The 27947-nt window shown below is 40.7% G+C and overlaps 1 protein-coding gene across 1 annotated transcript in view; it reads left to right on the forward strand.

Annotated features, from left to right (window-relative positions):
• DOCK3 (dedicator of cytokinesis 3) overlaps window positions 1–27947 on the forward strand; it is a 402555-nt gene that overhangs the window by 309688 nt on the left and 64920 nt on the right. The window contains exons 15-23 of the mRNA XM_060022587.1: window positions 3009–3133; window positions 4656–4818; window positions 5339–5445; window positions 6028–6199; window positions 6569–6666; window positions 15517–15600; window positions 16643–16743; window positions 20813–20894; window positions 25329–25499. Coding sequence (XP_059878570.1) covers window positions 3009–3133; window positions 4656–4818; window positions 5339–5445; window positions 6028–6199; window positions 6569–6666; window positions 15517–15600; window positions 16643–16743; window positions 20813–20894; window positions 25329–25499 — 1103 coding nt within the window. The remainder of the gene's footprint in view (window positions 1–3008; window positions 3134–4655; window positions 4819–5338; window positions 5446–6027; window positions 6200–6568; window positions 6667–15516; window positions 15601–16642; window positions 16744–20812; window positions 20895–25328; window positions 25500–27947) is intronic.

Consider the following 27947-nt stretch of genomic DNA (forward strand, 5'->3'; position numbering starts at 1 on the left):
GATAAGGTGCCTGTCCTCATCCCTCTCTTGGTAATATTTCTTGGCCATTGGTGCTAAAGTTTACATGAGCCTCCTGGAGACAGTACCTTAACCCAGAGGCATGATTCCACTTGTAGGCTTTGTGAACATGTAACATACAATAAGGATAGCTGAAGAGCAGGGACCCTGGGAAGCTCTCTGTAAGGCAGGCCTGGGTCATTACATTCTGGAGCTTTTCACATTTGTTTCTTCTAGTTCCTTGAGAATTAGTGGAGAGCTCAATTTAAATGATCCTCCAGAGAGCTTTTGACAAGAAGGCCCCAGCACCATTAACTATTAAAAAGTGCTGCTTTCAAAACTGAGGCCATAATTTGCAAAATTGCAACCCGTAAGGCAGCCTGATACCTATTCTGACTGAGAACAACCTTGGTCTAGGCAGGTCTGTTCTCTAAATAAAGAGCAAAGATCTGATGAAATCAAGCTGTTTCAGTGTGTAACCCAGAAGGTACAGTTGCTTGTATTTATAAATTTTCTCAGCTAGACGATCACCAAAGCATTCTGTTTAAATAGAAAATTTTAAAAGAATGAAAACTGTAGGAATGTCTAGCTCAGTCCTTCCATTTGAAATTGGCATTTTGGTTTAAAATACCCTGGAGGAGCTGCCCAGGAGCTATGAGCTCACTCTATAAAACCAAAATAGACCAAATTCTGTCATTGTCAATCTCCAAGACAATACCCAATTTATTATTAGTATTTTATATCATATATTGCTAGGAAAAGTTTGAAATGTTCCATTTAAGGACATACTTATTATAATATGGTTAACTTTTGTATAGAGCCACAGAAATTTATATGTTTGTACAAGCTAGACTACTATTGCTGGTAGCCAACATCTGCTTTTAAAAGTCACGTGAATTATCTTGAGAATAACTGCCAGAGAGTGCTGACTTATACCACGGTGATTTTAAACAAAGCACCTATTCTTCAGATATTAAAATTCTCTAGACTATTCACTTTATGCCAAATCGTCCTCGAAATTGAATAATTACTTAAATTCCATAGAAAATCTAATGTGTAACTGAAAAGCTTTTATCAGGAGAAAGCTCTGAGATGTCTGTTCCAGTTGTTAAAAATTTAAGGTGTAACCAACTCTGATTTATCCCATTATAATGGCAATAACCCATAGTAAAGTTCCCAGTTAATTTTGAATTTTACTTTCAAGGCTGATTTTATTCAGCCTCTGTTCTGACGGTAGCAAAGTAATGAATTTGAGTTTTCCTTCTCCTTCTGCTAGTCTTCCCCACCCTACCTACACACCTATTAAAATAGGTGACCTGCTAGGAGGGCCCAAGCAGGGATGTTCAAAAGAGGAAGATTAAAGTGTCAAACTCATCAAACTTCAAAGGAGAGGTTCTACTCAACCCAGGAGGAAAGTCTATATGGACTGCAAGGATGGACACCCTGAAGTCTGTCCCACCTACCCAGCAGTTGCATTTGTGTGTGATTTTCAAGAACACATTTTCCTCTTCCCTTCATGGTAGCCTCAGGGCTATTTGTTTGGGGAAATAGCTTTCACACATCAGAGAAAGTTCTCTGCGCTTTCAGAGAATAATTGTTTCTCAGGGACTGCTCTTCCCCACTTGGGTCAAAGTGTTTTGAGAGTATTATGTGACCAAATAACCATGATTGCACTCCTACAGTAGGAAGGCAACCTGAATAATAGAAGGTCTGGTCATGAAGACCCCCAAAGCCCAAGATATATGCCAGTCCTGGTCTATCACTGTTTCATATGTAAGAGACACTCGGACACTTCCACAGTTAGAGAGGTGGACAGTGCAGAAAAGGAGCTGTCAGTCATCATGTATCTGACCAAACCAGAAAGCTCAGTTGCTAACCAAAAACAAAGACTTATGTCATTGTGATTCCAAGTAATGAACAGATTTAGATGTGCCAGTTTTTCTAAAAACTGAAGGAGAAAGTATTTCTGGCTTCTGAATTGGCTTGCTTTGCAAGTTAATTAATTGTTCCGTTAACTTTTAGTTGATTTCTTCAGGCTCCTAATGCATCTTCACTTTGGCCTTACCTGGTTTCCTTTGTCATTTCATTCCTTTGAAGATTTTTTTTCCCACAGCCTTTACTATTTTTTTGAAAGTCAAAAGCCCTTCTTTAGTTTGTGTTAAGTAAAATTCGTCATTTTATGGGTTTAGAAGCTTAGAGCAGCCTAAATAAGCTCCTATTATGCATGAACAGACAATTCCTTCCCCCCTAAAAAAAGGCATTTGAGACTTAGGTCATTTCAGACTTGCAGTTTGAGCTACTGCTGCCCAGTCTCAAGCAGCAGGTATGGGCTAGAGTCAGAGCACGCAGAAGCAACAAGAGCACAACAGACTGTCACCCCAGTCCTTTGGCACCTGGAGAGTCACCTGCTCCCAGAGCACTTGCTACAAAAAGAAGACAAACTGACAGTCCAGTGACCTCTGCCTGACACTCCAGCAGGGAATGGGATTTGGAGGTAAGCCTCCAGAAGGAAGTAGTAGTTTATCCTCTAGTCAGACTCAGAAGGATTGAGGGTTGCAAAAAGAAAGCAAAGAAAAAAAAAGAGAAATGATTTTTTTGTTTTTTGGTTTTTTTTTGAGGGAAAGGAGGAGGGATTAGTAGTTAAGACATAGACATGATTAAAATAAGTGTTATTCCTGTTGATTCTAAAATCTTTCCTGACTGGGGGACTTAGATTACAGCTATTCTCCTGGAGGGGAGAGAGACTGAGCAGACACCTGCAATCTGCCTTTTCCCACCCTAGACAAGCTGTGGTGAACACCTTTAAGATTCAGACTTAGAGAGCACATGACTAACCAACCTGAGTACTGCTGCACTGATATTGGTAGAATGTCCATTGTTATTAACCAAACTTGGAATGCCCTGAGCACCCACCTGAACCCTGGAGGATCCAGATGCTAGCTTTGTCCTCCATGCACATGGGGCAGAGTGGCTTCTGTGGTCATGAAGACATGACATTTCTTTCCCCACAGGTGATATCCGCAATGACCTGTACCTAACCCTGGAGAAGGGGGACTTCGAGAGAGGGGGAAAGAGTGTACAGAAGAATATTGAAGTGACCATGTATGTGCTTTATGCAGATGGAGAAATCTTGAAGGTAAAGTTTGCCAGTCAGTTTGGAATGGAGGCTAATCCTGTAATAATTTTAGTGCTTTTGTGGACTTTGTCCAGAGACCCATCCTCTTTAGGAAGAGCTGAACTCAAATCACCCCATATGCATTCTTCTCCGCCTTAGCCTTTCTTCAAGGAAATTCTACAGTATGCTCTGATGACTTGCAGTGTCATACAGCCTTTTTAGAAATTCTTCCTAGTGTCTGACCTGAATCCTTCCTGTTCTAATTTAGACCTATTCCCTCTAGTTCTGTCCTACATGTTACTTTTTCAGCCACCTGTCTAGCATCGAGCTGCCTAGTTTTGGTAACTGTTATTAGGTCCCACGCTTTTTGTTCCTTGAGCTAATATGGAAAGTTATACTTTCCCTTTAGTAAAGGGTGGAACTTAGGTACCCACTTGCTGTTACCAAGTTATGTGGCAAGGAACAGCAGACTCAGGCCGTAAAAGATGATTTCTAGCCAGTGCAGTACAAGGATCCTCTGTCACTCTTCATTAAAAGAGAAGACCTGGAATGCTGTTTTTCTACTGTCATTATGTCAGTTTTTCCCTCAGTCAGTCATGGTCAAGTCCCTGGCAAATAAAAAGGCATTATTTTCATGTCTCTTGGTAGAAGGCAAATCACTCTTTTACAAACCTTGCTTCTGTGTGTTGACATCAGCCTTATGAGGTAGGCAGACCAGGAGTGATCGTCCATATTTTACAGAAGGAAAAAGGTAAAGTTAGTCAGAGTCATCTCCCAAACCTAGAAAGAAATGGAGGGTAATGTTGAAATGGTGGTAGAAACAATGATTTGTGTGTCATTTTAAAAACCCACCTCAAGGACTAAGGCATGTTCATTGTTTGTACGAATAATGCTGAGGTCAGCAGAGCTGTCAGCTGTTCACACCACCCTGTGTGGACAAGGAGCTGCTCCTGATTGTATTGTCCACAGCTTCCTGGCGGGCCTGGGACTGGGTTTTCACATCAATATTTGGGAACTGGGGTCAAGTTAAATCTGGTCTACCTTGTTTATATCCAAGGACAGTCAGCCATGGGCAACCTAAAATGCCAGTGCAACATTAGGCCAAAGATTAGAAAACAAGCTCCACTTTATTATTATTTAATTAATTATTTAATTTTTAAAATTTAATTTTATTATTTAATTATTTTTCTGATCTGGAAAGTGCCATATACGGTTGACTTCTCCTATGAATTCGTTGTTTCCTTTCTTAATGAGGATGAAGAGCCTACCTTAGTGATTCAGATGCACCACTCAGCTTCTCATGTTTATTAAGCAATGAGTGTGGTTACCTCTGCCCCAAGGAAAACAAGGAGCATTGTGACTGCTCATTTCTTATACCATCTAGACAGTTGTTTCCAAAAGTACTGAATTTAAGTCATCTATAGATTTGGCCTGATGGGAAAATGAGACCTGCACAAAGGAGAAAATGAAATGTCCTAGGTGACATGGAAATCCAAGGGATCCCTCCAGGAAGATGGCACCTTACTTTGCTTCTCTCTTCCAGGATTGCATCAGCTTGGGTTCAGGAGAGCCGAATAGGAGTTCGTACCACTCCTTTGTCCTCTACCACAGTAATAGTCCTCGCTGGGGAGAAATTATCAAATTGCCCATCCCCATTGATCGGTTCCGGGGCTCCCACCTGCGCTTCGAGTTCAGACACTGTTCCAGTGAGTGAGACTTCTCTCCACATTCCTTTGAGGATATGAATATAACTCTTTCCTCTCTGGAACAGAAGTAAGAGAGTTCTTACTATTGGGGGAAGAAAATTAGGAGTTGTGTACTTAGAGATGGGATATCATCAGAGGCTGTCCTTTGGACAGTGATTCAGAAACATGGGATCTGGTATTGTCCTGTTGTAGTGTCTGACCTGGATGCTGGATAATTGCCAGGGTCATTCCTCTTTGGGAGTTTCCTTTGTATGTATTAAACTCCTTCTTAAAGAGCCCCTGGTTTATCAAGACTAGCAATTTAGTTTCTATTTGAGTCTAGGTTGCCTGTGTACCTTGGGATATGAATGGAAACTCAGTCTAGTACATTTCTCATCATTCTTGCCGTCAGGTTGCTACCTAATTAATGAACAAAGTAAGGGACAAAGAAGTAAAGAGCATCGGTGATAAGCCAAAAGGGAATTGCTGTTGAAAAGCAAAGTGTGTGGCAAAACAACTAATGCTTGGCTCTGATTTGCAGCAAAGGACAAAGGGGAAAAGAAACTCTTTGGCTTTGCATTCTCACCCCTGATGCGGGATGACGGCACCACCCTCTCAGATGATATCCACGAGCTCTATGTGTACAAGGTACAGAGCCTGGCTGTCTCTCACCCTGCTGAGACCACTCTCACACATGGTTCTCAGTTAGGTGGTTTTCACTGAGCGGGCCAGACGATCCAGGGTAATGCGCTGGTTGAGACAGCAGGACAGCTGTGGGCAGTCTTTTGTCTTCTAAATGAAGTGAGCTTCCTCCCATAAGTAATGCCCGCAGGGCCTTTGTTTTCCACCTCCCACTCCACTAGTCATGGAAATCTGTTACCAACCCCTCTGTGCTCTTATGGCCTTGGCTTGTTCATTCCGCGACCTGCTATTTGAGATTGGGGTTCTGTCAGCTGTCACAGCATAGCTGGCACTCAAGGTTGCCTGCATACCAGGTAGAGGCCACGAGCCCCACCATGTTCTCTTTAAAAGGCATGTGAGCCGTTCTGGAGAAAGAAATGAAAAGCACTTTTAAAGTGCTTAGAAAGCACTCTTCTAAGAGGACCTGAGGTCCAAGGTCCAGCCTCAGGAAGATGAGAGTAAACATCAACTCAGAAATTCCCTGGGACCTGATTTTTTACAGGTGGCATGGTTCAAGAAACATTCTGTATTCTCTACTTTTGCCTATAGTGTGATGAGAATAGCACGTTTAACAACCATGCTCTGTACTTGGGCCTGCCCTGCTGCAAAGAGGACTATAACGGCTGCCCTAACATCCCCTCCAGCCTCATCTTCCAACGCAGCACCAAAGAGTCTTTCTTCATTTCCACACAGCTCTCCTCCACCAAACTCACCCAGAATGGTAGGTGATGGTGCCTGCAGCATGGTGCCCTCCACTGTTCTCACTTGCTGGTCCATGTTGCTGATACATGTTAAAAGAGACAAATTATTGCTTTTTCATGCCACAGTGAGGGAATTCTTTTCATATGTAATTGAAGAAATCATTCGGCAATAGCAGCCTATGAGATTTTCCATGGTTTTAGCAGCTCCTGAGTGACATTCAGACTTTACAGATGTGTCTTTAACCTTTATCTCAGCACTCCAGAGGCTGTTATACTGCTCGTAGCTATTTCTGTCCTTCTAGGTCTCACCTGTCCTTGGCAGGGAGAGTCTGGGCTTTGCTTGTCCATGACGAAGCCAGGGTTCACTGTCTTTTGGGCTTGCTTCCTAGTGGACCTCCTTGCTCTGCTGAAATGGAAGGCCTTTCCAGACCGGATCATGGACATCCTAGGGCGTCTGCGGCATGTCAGTGGGGAGGAAATTGTTAAGGTATGGCTTCACACAATTCACACATGCTACCTGAGCAAGAATCTGGGCAGAAGGCCTCACTTCCCCTTGATTTCTGCCAGTAAGCCTCTAAGACCATTTCTCGAGGTATATAATTAGGTGAGTAGAAATAAAGGTATTTTTCTTTCTTAACTTCTTTTTTTTAAGTAGGTATCACATCAGGTTTATTACCTTTTAGAAACTACCTTTAAGTTTTAAGCCCTATTTTCTGCCTTGTTTTTCTTCCTAGAAAGCAAACTGGTAATTAAAGGGCAGTGATAAAAGCACCCTCTCAGAAACAATCCCAGTGTGTGCTGCTGCCCACATGCCTTTAGGTCTCCTCTCCCTTCCTCTCTCTTCCCTTACTTTGTAAACCTTTACCACAAATCCAGCCTGATGTCTTCTTGGCTCTACTCTCTTGATTATCTACAGGAACTGTGAATACTCTCCATTAACTGTAACTGTTGATTTTGCCCAGACTCTCACTAGAGTCCGTAATAGGGGACCCTTCCTTACTCCCTTCCTCAATTGCTTTTTCAAGTACTTTTGTGACATTTCCTATCTAATGGTCTGAGCAGGCTGACAGCAACACTACCAGACCCCAGTTGTTTTCCATAGGGCTTCTCTGCAGTGTATAGAAGCCAGGTGTTTGCCCACCTGACTTTAGCTCAAGAAAACTCCCAGGCACTTCCTGATGGTGAAAGCCCAGTAGGTGGATTCTGCACAATGGACTGAACTCAGCTGAGGAAAATGGAAGTACTTTTGGTGATCAGCAAGGGCAATGGAATGTAGGATAGAGATTAAATGTCAAGAAGGCAACTTGTCTATCAGTGAGCATTCTTGGCTTTATCATTGCAAGTGTCAAATCTATTAGCATTGCACTGTCTGTACTTTCATTTTACAGCTTCCATTGACTCAATAATACACAACATGGTGTCTCCAAACAAGGAATAATTTTAAAGTCTGTGTATGGCTTTGTACTTTTTTGAAGTCTTTTATGAATTTTGTCTTAATCAATTGATCAGAATATTATACATTTTTAAAAGAACATTTTTAAAAGAACAAAGAACATTTGTACTTTTTTGAAGTCTTGTATGAATTTTGTGTTAATCAATTGATCAGAATATTATACATTTTTAAAAGAACTCTTTATACAAACAAGCTAATACTAGTTTTTGAAACTTAAGATAAATGCCCTTATACTCAGGGCATTTTTTGCCTTCTAAATATATGAAAAATTTAACCAGTAAAACAGACCAGGTATTAAGAAAAGTCTGTGATCCTTTTAAGGCTGAGTTGTTACATTCCCGACAAAAGAACATCCTACCAGCATTTCTGGTTTTAGCAACAGTATTTGTCTCAAGCCAGCCGGAGAGAATTAAAGAGATTATGCTAGCATTTTAATTAATTTTTACTTTTTATTGTAAGATTTCAAACATACCATAAAAAGTTGACAGAATAGAATAAATAACCATACATGTACCTATCCTATCAGTTACCCCTGACATCAGCCCATGGTCAGTCCTGCCCATAAACTCCTCAGCCATGCCTTCTACCTTCTATTGTTTTGAAATAAGTTGTAAACATTATATCATTAAATTGTATTTTGACCAACAGAATATTAGATTTGATTTTTTAAGACTGGGAGCATCCGTGAGTATTTATTATTCTCTCTCTTGGTTTTTGCATCTTAGAAAGAAAAAGGCACGTGTTCAAAAAACAATGGTGATTCCAGATATTTTACCCTCTTTGACAGCCCTCATCAGCTGCATTTTCCCTTCTCCTGGAATAGTAATTTCTAGACCAAAGAATAGTTTCTATAGTTAAGGCCTAGCTTGCCACAGCCTCATCCAAATGTCCTCTACAGAGTTAGGCCATAGAGGAGAACAAGGGACTATCAAATTTTGGGGGACCCAGGAAAGTAAGCCCTTTTTCTCAACATGGATTTGGCATCAGAATCAGTTAGATTGGGACTTCCCTGGTGGTGCAGTGATTAAGAATCCACCTGCCAAGGCAGGGGACACAGGTTCAAGCCCTGGTCCAGGAAGATCCCACATGCCACAGAGCAGCTAAGCCCGTGAGCCACAACTACTGAGCCTAAGCTCTAGAGCCCGTGAGCCACAACTACTGAAGCCCACACGCCTAGAGCCTCTGCTCCACAACAGGAGAAGCCACTGCAATGAGAAGCCCGCGCACCGCAACAAAGAGTAGCCCCCCCTGCTCTGAGGCGGGAGTGCAAGCGGGGGCGTCAGCGTCGGGCCCAGCAGCTGGAGGCCAGACTCACCACACACACTGGTCTCTTTTGAAAGGGTAAGAAAAAGAAGAGGAAGAGAGAGAAACTACAGGAATCTACATCAGCCGTGTGGACGAAAGGCTCTTGGTGATGCAGCCAGGAGTCAGTGCTGTGCCTCTGAGGTGGGAGAGCCAACTTCAGGACACTGGTCCACAAGAGACCTCCCACATAATATCAAACGGCGAATATCTCCCAGAGATCTCCATCTCAACACCAGCACCCAGCTTCACTCAATGACCAGCAAGCTACAGTGTGGGACACCCTATGCCAAACAACTAGCAAGACAGGAACACAACCCCACCCATTAGCAGAGAGGCTGCCTAAAATCATAATAAGTCCACAGACACCCCAAAACACACCACCAGACGTGGACCTAACCACCAGAAAGACAAGATCCAGCTTCATCCACCAGAACACAGGCACTAGTCCCCTCCACCAGGAAGCCTACACAGCCCACTGAACCAACTTTAGCCACTGGGGACAGACACCAAAAGCAACGGGAACTACGAACCTGCAGCGTGCAAAAAGGAGACCCCAAACACAGTAAGATAAGCAAAATGAGAAGACAGAAAAACACACAGCAGATGAAGGAGCAAGATAAAAACCCACCAGACCTAACAAATGAAGAGGAAATAGGCAGTCTACCTGAAAAAGAATTCAGAATAATGATAGTAAAGATGATCCAAAATCTTGGGTATAGAATAGACAAAATGCAAGAAACATTTAACAAGGACCTAGAAGAACTAAAGATGAAACAAGCAATGATGAACAACACAATAAATGAAATTTAAAATACTCTAGATGGGATCAATAGCAGAATAACTGAGGCAGAGGAATGGATAAGTGACCTGGAAGATAAAATAGTGGAAATAACCAATGCAGAGCAGAATAAAGAAAAAAGAATGAAAAGAACCGAGTACAGTCTCAGAGACCTCTGGGACAACATCAAATGCACCAACATTCGAATTATAGGGGTTCCAGAAGAAGAAGAGAAAAAGAAAGGGACTGAGAAAATATTTGAAGAGATTATAGTTGAAAACTTCCCTAATATGGGAAAGGAAATAGTTAATCAAGTCCAGGAAGCACAGAGAGTCCCATACAGGATAAATCCAAAGAGAAATATGCTGACACATATTAATCAAACTGTCAAAAATTAAATACAAAGCAAACATATTAAAAACAGCAAGGGAAAAACAACAAATAACACACAAGGGAATCCCCATAAGGTTAACAGCTGATCTTTCAGCAGAAACTCTGCAAGCCAGAAGGAGTGGCAGGGCATATTTAAAGTGATGAAGGAGAAAAACCTTCAGCCAAGATTACTCTACCCAGCAAGGATCTCATTCAGATTTGATGGAGAAATTAAAACCTTTACAGACAAGCAAAAGCTGAGAGAGTTCAGCACCACCAAACCAGCTTTACAGCAAATGCTAAAGGAACTTCTCTAGGCAAGAAACACAAGAGAAGGAAAAGACCTACAATAACAAACCCAAAACAATTAAGAAAATGGTAATAGGAACATACATATTGATAATTACCTTAAATGTAAGTGGACAAAATGCTCCCACCAAAAGACACAGACTGGCTGAATGGACACAAAAACAAGACCCACATATATGCTGTCTACAAGAGACCCACTTCTGACCTAGAGACACATACAGACTGAAAATAAGGGGATGGAAAAAGATACTCCATGCAAATGGAAACCAAAAGAAAGCTGGAGTAGCAATTCTCATATCAGACAAAATAGACTTTAAAATAAAGACTATTAGAAGACACAAAGAAGGACACTACATAATGATCAAGGGATCAATCCAAGAAGAAGAGATAACAATTGTAAATATTTATGCACCCAACATAGGAGCACCTCAGTACATAAGGCAAATACTAACAGCCATAAAGGGGGAAATTGACAGTAACACATTCATAGTAGGAGACTTTAACACCCCACTTTCACCAATGGACAGATCATCCAAAATGAAAATAAATAAGGAAACACAAGCTTTAAATGATACATTAAACAAGATGGACTTAATTGATATTTATAGGACATTCCATCCAAAACCAACAGAATACACATTTTTCTCAAGTGCTCATATAACATTCTCCAGGATAGATCATATCTTGGGACACAAATCAAGCCTTGATAAATTTAAGAAAATTGAAATTGTATCAAGTATCTTTTCCGACCACAACACTATGAGACTAGATATCAATTACAGGAAAAGATCTGTAAAAAATACAAATACATGGAGGCTAAACAATACACTACTTAATAACGAAGTGATCACTGAAGAAACCAAAGAGGAAATCAAAAAATACCTAGAAACAAATGACAATGGAGACATGACGACCCAAAACCTATGGGATGCAGCAAAAGCAGTTCTAAGAGGGAAGTTAATAGCAATACAATCCTACCTTAAGAAACAGGAAACATCTCGAATAAACAACCTAACCTTGCACCTAAAGCAATTAGAGAAGGAAGAACAAAAGAACCCCAAAGTTAGCAGAAGGAAAGAAATCATAAAAATCAGATCAGAAATAAATGAAAAAGAAATGAAGGAAACGATAGCAAAGATCAATAAAACTAAAAGCTGGTTCTTTGAGAAGATAAACAAAATTGATAAACCGTTAGCTAGACTCATCAAGAAAAAAAGGGAGAAGACTCAAATCAGTAGAATTAGAAATAAAAAAGGAGAAGTAACAACTGACACTGCAGAAATACAAAGGATCATGAGAGATTACTACAAGCAACTCTATGCCATTAAAATTGACAACCTGAAAGAAATGGACTAATTCTTAGAAAAGCACAACCTTCCGAGACTGAAACAGGAAGAAATAGAAAATATAAACAGACCAATCACAAACCCTGAATTTTAAACTGTGATTAAAAATCTTCCAACAAACAAAAGCCCAGGACCAGATGGCTTCACAGGTGATTCTATACATAGAGAATCCTAAAGATGCTACCAGAAAACTACTAGAGCTAATCAATGAATTTGGTAAAGTAGCAGGATACAAAATTAATGCACAGAAATCTCTCGCATTCCTATACACTAATGATGAAAAATCTGAAAGTGAAATTAAGAAAATACTCCCATTTACCATTGCAACAAAAAGAATAAAATATCTAGAAATAAACCTACGTAAGGAGACAAAAGACCTGTATGCAGAAAATTATAAGACACTGATGAAAGAAATTAAAGATGATACAAATAGATGGAGAGAAATACCATGTTATTGGATTGGAAGAATCAACATTGTGAAAATGACTCTACTACCCAAAGCAATCTACAGATTCAATGCAATCCCTATCAAACTACCACTGGTATTTTTCACAGAACTAGAACAAAAAGTTTCACAATTTGTATGGAACACAAAAGACCCCAAATAGCCAAAGCAATCTTGAGAACGAAAAACGGAGCTGGAGGAATCAGGCTCCCTGACTTCAGACTATACTACAAAGCTACAGTAATCAAGACAGTATAGTACTGGCACAAAAACAGAAAGATAGATCAATGGAACAGGATAGAAAGCCCAGAGATAAACCCACGCACATATGGTCACCTTATCTTTGATAAAGGAGGCAGGAATGTACAGTGGAGAAAGGACAGCCTCTTCAATAGTGGTGCTGGGAAAACTGGACAGGTACATGTAAAAGTATGAGATTAGATCACTCCGTAACACCATACACAAAAATAAGCTCAAAATGGATTAAAGACCTAAATGTAAGGCCAGAAACTATCAAACTCTTAGAGGAAAACATAGGCAGAACACTCTATGACATAAATCACAGCAAGATCCTTTTTGACCCACCTCCTAGAGAAATGGAAATAAAAACAAAAATAAACAAATGGGACCTAATGAAACTTCAAAGCTTTTGCACAGCAAAGGAAACCGTAAACAAGACCAAAAGACAACCCTCAGAATGGGAGAAAATATTTGCAAATGAAGCTACTGACAAAGGATTAATCTCCAAAATTTACAAGCAGCTCACGCAGCTCAATAACAAAAAAACAAACAACCCAATCCAAAAATGGGCAGAAGACCTAAATAGACATTTCTCCAAAGAAGATATACAGACTGCCAACAAACACATGAAAGAATGCTCAACATCATTAATCATTAGAGAAATGCAAATCAAAACTACCATGAGATATCATCTTGCACCAGTCAGAACGGCCATCATCAAAAAATCTAGAAAGAATAGATGCTGGAGGGGGTGTGGAGAAAAGGGAACACTCTTGCACTGCTGGTGGGAATGTGAATTGGTACAGCCACTATGGAGAACATTATGGAGGTTCCTTAAAAAACTACAAATAGAACCACCATATGACCCAGCAATCCCACTACTGGGCATATACCCTGAGAAAACCATGATTCAGAAAGAGTCATGTACCAAAATGTTCATTGCAGCTCTACTTACAATAGCCCGGAGATGGAAACAACCTAAGTGTCCATCATCGGATGAGTGGATAAAGAAGATGTGGCACATATATACAATGGAATATTACTCAACCATAAAAAGAAACAAAATTGAGCTATTTGTAATGAGGTGGATAGACCTAGAGTCTGTGATACAGAGTGAAGTAAGTCAGAAAGAGAAAGACAGATACCGTATGCTAACACATATATATGGAATTTAAGAAAAAAAATGTCACGAATAGGGGTAAGACAGGAATAAAGACACAGACCTACTAGAGAACGGACTTGAGGATATGGGGAGGGGGAAGGGTAAGCTGTGACAAAGCGAGAGAGAGGCATGGACCTATATACACTACAAAACGTAAGGTAGATAGCTAGTGGGAAGCAGCCGCATAGCACAGGGAGATCAGCTCGGTGCTTTGTGACCGCCTGGAGGGGTGGGATAGGGAGGGTGGGAGGGAGGGAGACGCAAGAGGGAAGAGATATGGGAACATATGTATATGTATAACTGATTCACTTTGTTATAAAGCAGAAACTAACACACCATTGTAAAGCAATTATACTTCAATAAAGATGTAATAATAAATAAATACTTAAAAAAAGATGTGGCACATATATACAATGGAATATTACTCAGCCATAAAAAGAAATGAAATTGAGCTATTTGTAATGAGGTGGATGGACCTAGAGTCTGTCATACAGAGTGAAGTAAGTCAGAAAGGGAAAGACAAATACCGTATGGTAACACATATATATGGAATTTAAGAAAAGAAAAATGTCATGAAGAACCTAGAGGTAAGACAGGAATAAAGACACAGACCTACTAGAGAATGGACTTGAGGATATGGGGAGGGGGAAGGGTAAGCTGTGACAAAGTGAGAGAGTGGCATGGATATATATACGCTACCAAAGGTAAAATAGATAGCTAGTGGGAAGCAGCCGCATAGCACAGGGAGATCAGCTGGGGGCTTTGTGACCGCCTGGAGGGGTGGGATAGGGAGGGTGGGAGGGAGGGAGACACAAGAGGGAAGAGATATGGGAACATATGTATATGTATAACTGATTCACTTTGTTATAAAGCAGAAACGAACACACCATTGTAAAGCAATTATACTTCAATAAAGATGTAATAATAAATAAATACTTAAAAAAAGATGTGGCACATATATACAATGGAATATTACTCAGCCATAAAAAGAAATGAAATTGAGCTATTTGTAATGAGGTGGATGGACCTAGAGTCTGTCATACAGAGTGAAGTAAGTCAGAAAGGGAAAGACAAATACCGTATGGTAACACATATATATGGAATTTAAGAAAAGAAAAATGTCATGAAGAACCTAGAGGTAAGACAGGAATAAAGACACAGACCTACTAGAGAATGGACTTGAGGATATGGGGAGGGGGAAGGGTAAGCTGTGACAAAGTGAGAGAGTGGCATGGATATATATACGCTACCAAAGGTAAAATAGATAGCTAGTGGGAAGCAGCCGCATAGCACAGGGAGATCAGCTGGGGGCTTTGTGACCGCCTGGAGGGGTGGGATAGGGAGGGTGGGAGGGAGGGAGACACAAGAGGGAAGAGATATGGGAACATATGTATATGTATAACTGATTCACTTTGTTATAAAGCAGAAATGAACACACCATTGTAGAGCAATTATACTCCAATAAAGAGGGAAAAAAAAAAAAAAAAAGAGTAGCCCCCACTCACTGCAACTAGAGAAAGCCCGCACACAGCAACGAAGACCCAATGCAGCCGATAAATAAATAGTTTATTTTTTTTAAAAAAAGAATCACTTAGATTGTCTTTATTTCAAAATTACTGTTCTACATGGATGTCCTATGTTTTTTAGGTAATTGCTCTTTCCTTATAAGTTTATCACTTACCCAAGAGGAAGAGCCTCTTTAAGTCTCTCTTAGGGCCCTTTGGGCTGTAAGCAAACACCCCCAAGTCCACCTAGTTATTTCTTGGCTAGGCGGAGGTGGGATACTAGGTTATTTTTAAGTGGTGGTTTGAGATATTAGGAGATCTTTGACTTTGTTTACTGGGAAATAAATTCATTGGTGTATGGAAGTTTGAACATGTGTCCAAGGTCCAAAGACCTGAGCCCTCTGATTTTTATGCTGTTGCAGTTTCTACAGGACATCTTAGATACGCTGTTTGTGATTTTGGATGATAATACAGAGAAATATGGCCTGTTGGTGTTTCAGTCTTTGGTAAGTCTCACCCTTCCTGATTTTTATTAATTATTCCCGTCACATATTTTTTAAAAATCTAAGGAAAGCAACTTATTATAGTGAGTCAGCACAAGATGTAGATGTTTCCAATAGAAAAGGAACTGAGGAGTGTCACCCAAGGAAGACCAACAATCACCCTACCAGGCAGAGCCCTACAAGATCAAATCTGGACTTCAACTTTGTAGTTTTGATACTCAGTCTCACCACTGTTGCAGGGTTTCCTAGCCCCTGAAATAGTGACCTACACCAACAAAAGGCCCAGAGACTAATATAGGAAACAAGACAGCCTGTTTTTCCACTTACAAAAGTAGGATACAACCACCAGGAAAAGCAGAGACTCACTTGTGCTGGTGGAGCACCACACTCTCTTCCTCTATGCAGTGGTTTGGGAGCCAGAGTCTCAGAAGGTTGCTTAGTGTGCAAGGACAGTGATTTGGATGTTCAGTGCGTTTTGTTGAATATATCCAGTCCTACAGGAGGGCTGTATGTTCAAGGAGAACCAGATACTCTGAGTCTACCTGATAGATGAGGAGCAGAGGCAAGAGTTAGAATGGTACTTGCAAAGTTTGCTTCTCTGGCTTTTCTTCTTCCTTGTTTCCCTGGCCAGCCAACCCCATTTCCGAAGGGTACAGCCTTTCATAGGCTGGTTTGGCTTAGAGGACAATATTTTTCTCTCTCTCTTTTCCAAGTTTTTTGAGACAACTTAGTGTTTATGCCACCTACACAGGTATTGTTTTGTATTCCCTAGGTCCATATTGAACCACCTAGCATTCGTGAAGAGAGAAGCTCAAAGTAACACTGGCATTGACAAATGAGTCCCAAGTTTGGAATGGGAGGCCAGGGATGTTAGGAATAGAACAAATATGACAGAAATACAGACACAGAATGGAAATCCTACATTCACTGGGAACACTGGAGAAAACACTAGCAGTTTGCCATTCCTTGAAGAATCAAGAGTTGTTTCCTGCTGGGGATAGGTTGGAGGCCTCCAATTAATTCTGCTACCCTCCATCTCTCCCAGGTATTCATCATCAACCTGCTCCGAGACATCAAATATTTCCATTTCCGACCTGTAATGGACACATACATCCAGAAGCACTTTGCTGGAGCCCTGGCATACAAGTAAGTTGCATTTGGCACCATCATTAGGACTTGTGTTTGACTAGAAAGACGGGCTTTTAAAAAGTTCAGTGGCACCAACATTCGTTCAGCAGACCTTTTTTTTTTAAACTTAATTTACTTATTTTTTAACCCTGGTAAAATACACATAGCATAAAACGTATCATCTTAACCAATTTTTTTTATAAGGGTAACCTCTCTTTTTTTCTTTTTTTTTAAAGAATCAATTTTATTTATTTGTTTATTTTTGGTTGCATTGGGTCTTCATTGCTGCACGTGGGCTTTCTGTAGCTGTGGCGAGCGGGGGCTACTCTCTGTGGCGGTGTGCGGCTTCTCATTGCGGTGGCTTCTCTTATTGCAAAGCACAGGCTCTAGGCACACAGGCTCAGTCGTTGTGGCACTCGGGCTTAGTTGCTCTGCAGCATGTGGGATCTTCCCAGACCAGGGATTGAACCCGTGTCCCCTGCATTGGCAGGCGGATTCTTAACCACTGGGTCACCAGAGAATTCCCTTAACCATTTTTAAGTGTACAGCTCAGTGGCATTAAGTATATCTACATTTTTGTACAACCATCACCACCATTCATCTCCAGAACTGTTTTCATCTTGCAAAACTGAAGCTCTGTACCCATTAACCAATAACTTCCCATTCCCCCCCCACCACCAGCCCTCGTGTAATCACCATTATACTTTTTGTCTATGGATTTGCTAATCTGGGACCTCATATAAATTGAATCATACAATATTTGTCTCTTTGTGACTGGCTTATTTCACTTACCATAATGTCCTCAGTGCTCATCCATGTCATAGCATGTGTCAGAATTTCCTTCCTTTTATTCTAAATAATGTTCCACTGTATATACCACATTTTGTTTATCCATTCATCTGTTGATGAATACTTGGCTATATTTATCCACCTTTCAGCAATTGTGAATAATGCTACTATGAACATGGGCATACAAATATCTCTTAGAGACCCTGCTTTCAAGTCTTTTGGGTATATACCCAGAAATGAAATGGGTAGATCATATGATAATCCTATTTTTAATTTTTTAAGGAACCACCATACTATTTTCCACAGCAGCTGCACCATTTTACATTCCCACCAATAATGCACAAGTGTTCCAATATCTCCACATTCTCGCCAATACTTGTTACTTTCTGGGTTTTTTGTATTTTTTTTAATAGTAGCCTTTCTAATGGGTATGAGATGGTATCTTGTGGTTTTGATTTGCATTTCCCTAATGATTAGTGATGTTGAGCATCTCTTCATGTGCTTATTGACCATTTATATATCTTCTTTGGAGAAAAATCTGTAAGTCCTTTGCCTATTTTTGAATCAGGTTGTTTGGTTGGTTGTTGCTGAGCTGTAATTCTGGATATTAACCCATTTTCAGGGATATGATTTGCAAATATTTTCTCCCATTGCCTTTTTAATCTGTTGATTGTGTCTTTTGATGCACAGAAGTCTTCAATTTTGATATAGTTTAATTTATCTAATTTTTCTTTCATTGCCTATGTTTTGATGTCTTATCCAAGAAATGATTGCTTAATCCAATGTCATGAAACTTTTCTCCTATGTTTTTGTATAAGAGTTTTATCTCTTACATTTAGGTATTTGATTAATTTTAAATTAATTTTTGTTTATTGTGCAACATAAGGGTCCAATTTTATTCTTTTGTGTGTGGATATTTAGTTTTTCCAATACAACTTGTAGAAAAAGAATATCCTTTTCCCATTTAATGATGAAAATCATTTGGCCGTATACATGAGGGTTTATTTCTGGGCTGTTTTATTCTATTGATGTATGTATCTGTCTTTATGCCAGTCCCACCCTGTTTTGACTAGTCTTTATAATCAAAGTTAAAGTTACTCTTTGTAGCTTTGTAGGATGTTTGAAATCAGGAACTCTGCATCCTCTAACTTTGTTCTTCTTTTTCAAGATTGTTTTGGCTGTTTGGGGTCCCTAGAGATTCCATATGAACTTTAGGATGGATTTTTCTATTTCTGCAAAAAATGTCATTGGGATTTTGATAGAGATTGCATTGAATTTGTAGATCACTTTGGATAGTGTTGACATCTTAACCAAATTAAGTCTCCCAATCCATGAATGTGGATGTCTTTCCATTTATTATTAACTTCTTTAATTTCTTTCTCTTTTTTTTCAGCAACATTTTGTTTTCAAAGTATAAGTCTTTCACCCCCTTGGTTAACGTTATTCCTAAGTATTTTATTCTTTTTTGATGCTACTGTAAATGGATTGTTTTCTTAATTTTCTTTTTTGATTGTTCATTGTTAGTATATAGAAAAGCAAATGATTTATATATGTTGATTTTGTTGCAGTGTTGCTGAATTCATTTATTAGTTCTAACAGAGTTTTTTGTGGATTCTTTAGATTTTTCTATATACAAGATCATGTTAGCTACCAACAAAGATAATCTTATTTCTTCCTTTCCAATTTGGATGCCTTTTTTTTTTTTTTTTTTTTGGCAGTACGCGGGCCTCTCACCGTTGTGGCCTCTCTCGTTGCGGAGCACAGGCTCCGGACGCACAGGCTTAGCGGCCATGGCTCACGGGCCCAGCCACTCTGTGGCATGAGGGATCCTCCCGGACCGGGGCATGAACCCCTGTCCCCTGCATTGGCAGGTGGACTCTCAACCACTGCGCCACCAGGGAGGCCCCAATTTGGATGCCTTTTATTGCTTTTCCTTGCCCAATTGCTCTTTCACTACTAATACGTTGAATAGAAGTGGCAAAAGCAGGCATCCTTGCCTTGTTTCTGATCTTAGAGGAACGCATTTCAGTCTTTTACCGTTGAGTATGATGTTAGATGTTAGCTTTCCGCTGATGTTTTAAACTAGAGTTTATTACATAGTTGTCATACTTTTCCTTCTAAGAAATGATGGCAGAGCTGCTAAAAATATGTCTTGCTTTTTCAGTGAGAAACATGTGAATAGCTAACTATAGTACTGACAAATAAATATCAAAGAAAAGAAAAAGATAGTCAATAAAAGAGATAATATGAATAATAAACATGGGAAACACAGCTTATCTAAAACCATTAAAGCAATTTTTAAAGTCACCATATTATTCTATGGAATGAGTACAAGTTGTTTTTTGTTTTTTTTTTTTTAATTTATTTGGTTGCACCAGGTCTTAGTTGCAACAGGCGGGCTCCTTAGTTGCGGCACATAGACTCCTTAGTTGTGGCATGCACGTGGGATCTAGTTCCCTGACCAGGGATCGAACCCAGGCCCTGCATTGGGAGCACAGAGTCTTATCCACTGTGCCACCAGGGTAGTCCCAGAACAAGTTTAGAAAACAAAACCGAAGGGTTCTGAGGCTGTGGAATCACTGGAACTCTGCCACTTTGATGTCACTTTGGAGAGCAGGCACTGCGCTGTGTACTTTACATGTGTCATCTCATTAGAATTCACAGTTTGAGATGTACTGTTGTTTCCTCTACATTTTAAATGAAAAGAATGAGGACAGAGGACCCAAATAACTTGCCCAAGGATGCAAAGCTAGAAACTGATAGGCCTAAGATGCGAACTGTTATCTGACGAGGGCCTGCACTCTTGCCCTGTGTACTCTTTTGCCATGTAAATGTGAAGGCCTTCTGACCCTGTAATCCCATTCCGCTCAGATGACTTGGTCCTAAGGAAATAAGATCATTGGGATGGCAAGGAGAGGCACACCGGACTATATACCTTTATTCAGAGTGTGTTGTATGTTCGGGAGACTTAGCAGTTTTAAACAAAACAAAACAAAACACACATCCAGTCCCAGACTTCGGGAAAACTTTCTTGTAATCAGAAAAAATGTGTGTCAGGGAAAGTGGGAAAGAATGATTATAATTGCTGATTGAAATGTGGCAACTCTTTCTGGACAGGGAGTGTTGTCTGGTCTTGGATGATCTAAAGATTCCACAGCTGTATTGGATCCATCACTCTATTCTAGCTCATTAGCAGTATATTATTTCCTATATGGCTAATTCAGGACTGCAAATATTTTAGGCTGCATTCATTGCTCTTGGATTAACGTGAGGTTTCTGAAACTGTTCTTTTTCCTAGGGAGCTAATCCGCTGTTTGAAGTGGTACATGGACTGCTCAGCAGAACTGATTCGGCAGGATCACATTCAGGAAGCCATGAGGGTAATGTACTGAGCTTGCTGTACAAAAAGGGCCCACCCCTGCAGAACTTTGCAAGTAGCCTCAATGGAGTAGTGTGCAGGACAAGTGTAGACAGCCAGTACACTGCTCTGCTTTCAGGAATGACTGCCTTGATCCACATAACTGCCTTTTCCTCACTTTGATTTTGCCCTAAAAGGTCTTTATTCCTCATAATTTTATCTTAAAGCAGGAGGGAGGGATGATGTGCATGTGGCTCTGAGCCATCCTCCCTGCCTGGTTTCTACCAACAATGTCAGTCTTTGCTTCCACTGGCTAAAATATCATATCTCCTTCTAAGCCAGTGTTGGTGGCAACATTGATGAGAAATAAGATCTTCCAATACTTTTCCCTTCTTCAGTAGTTACTAAACATTGTTTTCTATAACTGTTTTAAGAATGCACTGTATGCAGATATGTTGAGAAGAAGATAATCTAAAAACCGTGACCAGGCAGCCCTTTGCCTTGCTGGACAGCTCCACTTTACAGGGGACTGTCCTCATTGTTAGTTAACTATACTTTCTGGTAACTTCTTTTCATGGCTACTGCTTCTACTGTAGAGAACAGCCTATGAGAATGTTGATCCCTCTTTTGCTCAACAGTTCTCCATATAGCTGTTTGAAGAAAACTGTCGTATCCTCTGAGAACTCATTTAAAGCAAGTTCATGCTTGCTTGCTTGCTTTTTTGTCCCTGTCTTTTCTTGTTCTTGAGTTACTCTCATTTTTTGGTTGCTTTTTAACCATGTCTTTCCCATCCTTTCTAGTTAGTAATAAAAGAAGAATGGCAGCAAAGTAGTTCTGCTTTCTCTTTGTCCTCTTTTAATATCCCATCATCTGCTCTAAGTACTTCTGGGCCTATGATTTTGTTATTCTCGTCCACGTGGTAACAGGTAAAACAGATGTTCCCCCAAGCATCATCAGATTAAAGAGGCAAAATCAAATCATAAATCCATATTTTCCCTGCCTCTTCTCTGCACATTCTTTAAAAATCTAAGGCCACAAGTCTCACTTCTGTCTTTCTTCACGCAATACATGTCAGCTGAGCAATCAGCATGTCATGGGTGCTAAGATGCAAAGAGTAAGACTGACCTCTCCCCTTGAAGAACACATCCCCTGAGTCCTAAGGGGAATCAGGTTCAAACACAAGTGTAGAGCAGGGTTCTGAGTGTAATGTGAGGGCAAGCACTGGGTTCTGTTCTTCTCTGAACCCCAGCACCTGTGAAGTGCCCTGCATAGTATTTGAGGGGATACAAGTTGAGTTAAATACAAAAGATTCTATGTGAGTTCATAAATTAATTGCTTAAGGTTACTGGAGATGCTATCTCAGAAGTTTTCCCCTGAGAGTCATTCATTCAGCCATTCATTCAGTCAGTATTGCTTGATACCTGCCATATGTCAGACACTGTGTTAACCACTGGGGATTCAGCAGGAGCCCAAGTAGAAAGGCTAGGCCTTCATAGCACTTCCATTCAAGTGGGGAAAAGGCAGATAATAAACATGTCAAACATAAATATACAAAGTAAGTGAGAAAAGAACATTGATGATGCTATGAGGGAAATAAACAGGATCTTGGGATGGAATGGCTGGAGAGGAGGGTTTACTTCAGATCAAGAGTTTAGGGAAAGCTTCCCTGACGAGGTGACCTGAGCTGAAATCAGTGTTAAGAACTGGGGGACGCACATTTCAGACTGAGGAAACAGAATGTTTAAAAGCCTGGATGGGAAAGAGCTAGAGTTTTCAAGCAACCATAAAGTGGCTGATGTGACCAAAGCAGAAGCTTTCAAATGTTCGGTTGGGTGTGAGAGGTGGCAGAAAGGAAGACCTGAGGGTGGTTCCAGGGGTCTGGCTAGATGAGCTGGGTTGATGGCAGGGTCACCTATGGAGGTACAAAATTCCTGGAGAATATCAGGCTTGGGTGGGGAAAAGGAAGAGTTCCATTGTGGGGGAGCACTTTTCTGGGGGTACTTTCATACTTGTTCTTACCATATCAAATGTATTTGAGTGGCATCTGATACTAATGCATCTAGCCCAACGGTTTTATCAGGCCATTTCCACTTCTTCATCAAATTTCAGTTTACAAGTCCTCTTGACCAAATGTGTAAGTCTCTATCTGATCCTAATTTCATCCTTATTCACAGAATGCATATGCTTCTGACCTGGCATTTCTTATTCCGGTATCATAATCTGTGGACCAGGAAACCTCCTCTTCTTTATTGCTCTTGATTCAATACATCTTGCTACTTACACATCAACTCTTCCTTTCCCTTTCAGAGTCATGACCTTCCAAAGTTATGCAACTAAAGATGAAAATAAAGAGTCTTTTATTTTCTTACTTGGTTACATTATTCCTGTGTGAATGACTTACGGGGGGGTATCCTTGGTGGGTCTGAGGATGGCTTTTGGCAGGGCGTTCCAAAAAGGCAGCATACTTTTCACTGCTGAGCTGCATCAGGTTCTTACCAGGGAGCCAGGAAAGAGAAAGCACAATGATCTCCTTAGTGACAGAAAGGTTGTAATAACTTTTAGGATCTCTTTTCCCTTCAGGTTTATTAACTTAAGTAGAAAAAGACAGAGAAGCTGCTTCAGCCGTAGTTAAGGGTTCCATTGTCTCCATACAGGGTTGGGAACACCTGTAAACTTCAAACAACTTCCATAGGATCCACCCTCACCTTTTATCCCACTCTTCTGCTCTCCTCTCTTTACCCAGTTGCATCTGTCACAGGTGGCCAACTTTACCTGGTCCTGGCCATCAGCTGGTGCTGATGGTAAAAATCAAGAGGAGTAGGGAAAGGGGAAGTCAGGTAATGATGGATGACTAGAAGTGAGCTTGTTTTCCTTGCCCTCATCCAGGTTTTCACAGGCTGTCTTCGACAACAGCCTTGTACTCCTCTGCAAAATGTTTTATATTTTAGGACTTAATGGAGGAATTGATCTCTCATACCCAGGAAGTACAAGCGACTTTGCTGTCTGGTTCTGCCTCTCACTCTGAAACTAGTGGATGTTTTAAGCCACTCAGTACATCTCTTGTGGTAGTTGTTTCAAACTGAGAAAAAAAACACTTTCCTTTTTAAATTTAGCAGAGACTTTCCAGGTTCTTTACAGACCAGGCATTAAATTTCCACATTATTTGTAGGCCAGGCATTAAAAGGCTACTGAAACAGAGACTGTAGCATTTATGGAGATGAGGCCAAACACTGTAACTTATTCTGCAGAATCCTCTGGTGCAGGCCTTGGAACACACATTTTTCTGAACTAGCCATTTTCCAGTGCCAGCTGAGTTCAGTGTGGAGCACATAAACACACACACACACACACTCACACACACAGAGTTTTGCTTTGCTAAACCTGACAGATGAATAGATCATGAAAGTAGCTTGGGAATTGTTTCCTGTTATATAGTTCAAGTAACTGAGCTCCATATTTCATCCTTGGATAAGTTTCTCCTCAGTTTTCAATGTCTCTGCCTTTCCAGTGTCTGGGAAATCGTTAGCCTTTCTTTGATTAGAAAGTATAGTCTTGGATCTTGAATTCTCTTAAAAGAGAATTATTCAGCTCATAAGCATGGGCCAAGCTGCAGGGACTCCTCAGAATCAGATTCTGCTCCCAAAACATGTTATGGGAGCTTTGTCTTCTGTATTGTTCATGAACTATTGATGGCAGGTGTCCTGGTCTGGAAGAGGATGGAAAATGGGTGGGTTAGGTCTACCAGCTCCTGTGCAACTAGGGACAAGTTCTTCAGACTTGACCCCTGGTGAGAAGGCTGGCACCGTGTCCAGCTGTTTCTTGAAGATGCAGAAGACTCTTTAAAGGACTCTTCCTTCTTGGAATAAATTTAAGAGAGGTTCTTATATCATTGCCTTTGTAGCCTTTTATTTCCAGACCTGAGAAAAATGAGAGAAATTTAATTTTCTTTTGATTCTATATGGTCTTGAATTCAACTGCTTCCATAACAGTCTGTGGTTATACACTTCCATAACCGCATGAAATAATTTGATGATTCTCTCAGTACATAGACAGTTGCTGCTCAGTGACCATTGGAGTTTTGAGAAAAGGTTTAAAAACTTAAAGTGCTTCACTACTAAATATAAAGTAGATTAATAATAACCTGCTATATAGCACAGGGAATTCTACTGAATACTCTGTAATGACCTATACAGGAAAAGAATCTAAAACAGAGTGGATATATGTATATGTATAACTGATTCACTTTGCTGTACAGCAGAAACTAACACAACATTGTAAATCAACTCTACTCCAATAAAAATTTTTTAAAAATTAAACTACTTGTCTCCATAGTTGGAATTGTCCCCCTCCCAAGCTTGGTGTATAATTTTCTGGTACTCCACCCTTCATTCCCTCATATGTTAGTTTCTGAACATCTTTAACACCTCTCTATCCCTTTTTCCTCCTACACCTCCAGGCCTTGGAGTACCTTTTCAAGTTTATTGTGCAGTCAAGGATCCTCTACTCACGTGCCACCTGTGGGATGGAAGAGGAGCAATTCCGGTCCAGCATCCAAGAACTTTTCCAGTCCATCCGGTTTGTGCTCAGTTTGGACAGCAGAAACTCAGAAACACTCCTTTTCACTCAGGTCTGTGAGCTACAGCAAAGTTTTGCTGCTGGATTCTTGTCTGTCTTAGCAGGTGATTTCTTTGTCCTCTGGCTTCCAGAGTCAAAGAAGCCCTGCCAAGCTCCTATGTTTTGGGTAAGGGATGAGTTATAAGGAAATACCAAATAGAATAAAATGCTGCTTTTACTTCAAAGCCAGCTATGCCCCAGCTTCCAAATATAAGACAGCCCAGTGGCTTTATGGTGGAGAAGAAGCACAACTTTGCCCTCTTTAGACCAAATTTATTTAGCTACCATGCTATTAGTTGTTCGTGAACATCTTAGTTATAGAGGATATTCAGAATGTATAGAGAATTTTATTTCCTAGCCACTGTATTAATTTTGAAAACCTCAGGTTAGTATTGGTCCATCCTAGCAGTTAAGAATGAAATAGGTTGAAAAACAGCAGAAATAACTAGAAAACTTTGGCTAAGAATTAGGATTAGATTCCATTAGAAATACCAGTGTGGGAAGCAAGTTGCTTCCTTATATTAAAAATGTCTGTCCAGCTAATCAGTCACCTTTTACATGCAGCCTTACCCTAGAAGGGATCACGGATATTGTTCATTACCCCAGTCACAAAGGGGTTATTTTTGCTTATAAATAAATGTCAGAATTTTATCTAATGAATTTCACTTCTTTGATTTTTCTGAAGCCAATTATTACATCAAAACCTATGAGCAAAGACCAGACAGCCTTTCTCATGTCCATTCATTCAGTCACTGCCAGGTCTGTCAGAGCAAATGTATGTTTAAATACCTCATTTAAGATTAGAATAGTCTTGGGCTTCCCTGGTGGCGCAGTGGTTGAGAGTCCGCCTGCCGATGCAGGAGACACGGGTTCGTGCCCCGGTCCGGGAAGATCCCACATACCGCGGAGCGGCTGGGCCCGTGAGCCATGGCTGCTGAGCCCGCGCGTCCGGAGCCTGTGCTCCGCAACGGGAGAGGCCACAACAGTGAGAGGCCCGCGTACCACAAAAAAAAAAAAAAAAAAAAAAGATTAGAATAGTCTGCTTTTTTTGTTTTCCACTTGCTTCTATGTTGCCCCTTGATGCCAGTTGCCCATAAGCCCCTTGGCCCAGAGAACAGGTGAGAAACTGGGGGATAGCCTCTATAAAACAGTGGAATACATCAAGGTCACCAGGTATCTTTATAAGAAAGGCTCCTTCCATGGTCTCCCCTCCTGAACACCCCAAGCCAGTCATCTTTCTCCCTCCTTCCTCTCCCCCAGCCCATCTGTTCCTGCCAGCCAGGGCCCAGGACACCTACTCCTCCCTCAGCATGTGGAGATGTGGGGTGCTAGCAGAGCAAGCCAGATACACTTTCTGAGAACTCAGCAGTGCCCTGTACTCAATGGCATGTTCCTATCACATCAGGATAAATAGCTTAGATGTAGTCTTATCTTAGACCTGAGTCAGAATCAGACCTGCTTCTTTGGTGCCAGGCTCATGTTTCACAGTTTCAGAACTTTCAGCAAGTATGCTCTTCAGTCAGACTTTATATCTTTGATTCTGACCACTAGGAGATGTTATGGTGCAAGTGTCCTTCTGTTCCGATGCCATAAGTATAGGAAATTTCACCATTTAAGAGAGCAAATCAGCTACTGTTTGTTGTTGATTATGAAATACCTGCTTTTCTGGGAATTTCCTAGCAGTCCAGTGGTTAGGACTCGGCACTTTCACTGCCGTGGCCCCAGGTTCAAGCCTTGGTTGGGGAACTAAGATCCTGCAAGCCACACAGCACAGCCAAAAGGAAAGGAAAAAAAAAAAATACCTGCTTTTCCCCCTTTGTCTTTTGTATCTAGTTGCTTATGATGATAGTTTTTGTGCTGGTTCTAATTACTGCAAAATGATCTCCTTGATATCCCAGGGAGTTATAAATCTGCAGATAGAATTCATAAAAGTTCAGTCCTTGGTCCTGGCCTGAACATAGACTGCAGTATGACAGACCCATTTCCCCAGGTCATAAATTTTCACTCACTCTAGGCCAGTGTCTTACTGCCTGTTGAAGCAATCAGGAAAAACAGCTCCCCACCCTGCCCCCCAAACTGTCACTGAGGAAGAGCGCACTCTCACCTCGTCTCAAGGTGACACTCCATTTCCCTTTGTAAATCTTGGCTTAATAGTGTAAGAGGACTGAGAAGTACGAAGAGCCTCCTTCATGCTGCTTCCGTTTAGACAAGAGAAATGAACAAGAGCCAGCATTTATTGAAGGCCTATTGTGTGCCAGGCAGTCTACTGGAAATTAATTTTATGCACCTAAACTTTTTCCTCATACCAATACGAGGAGATAAGTAATAGCATCATCCCCATTTTATAGATGAGAAAAGTGAGAATTAGGTAGTAACTCACCCAAGGTTATGTGGCAGATAAGTGGTAACGCTGGGATTTAAACTCATGTCTGTCCAATTCCAAAACCCATTCTCTTTCTCC

The sequence above is a fragment of the Delphinus delphis genome, chromosome 10 (genome assembly GCF_949987515.2).
Source record: "Delphinus delphis chromosome 10, mDelDel1.2, whole genome shotgun sequence".
Classification (NCBI taxonomy): Eukaryota; Metazoa; Chordata; class Mammalia; order Artiodactyla; family Delphinidae; genus Delphinus; species Delphinus delphis.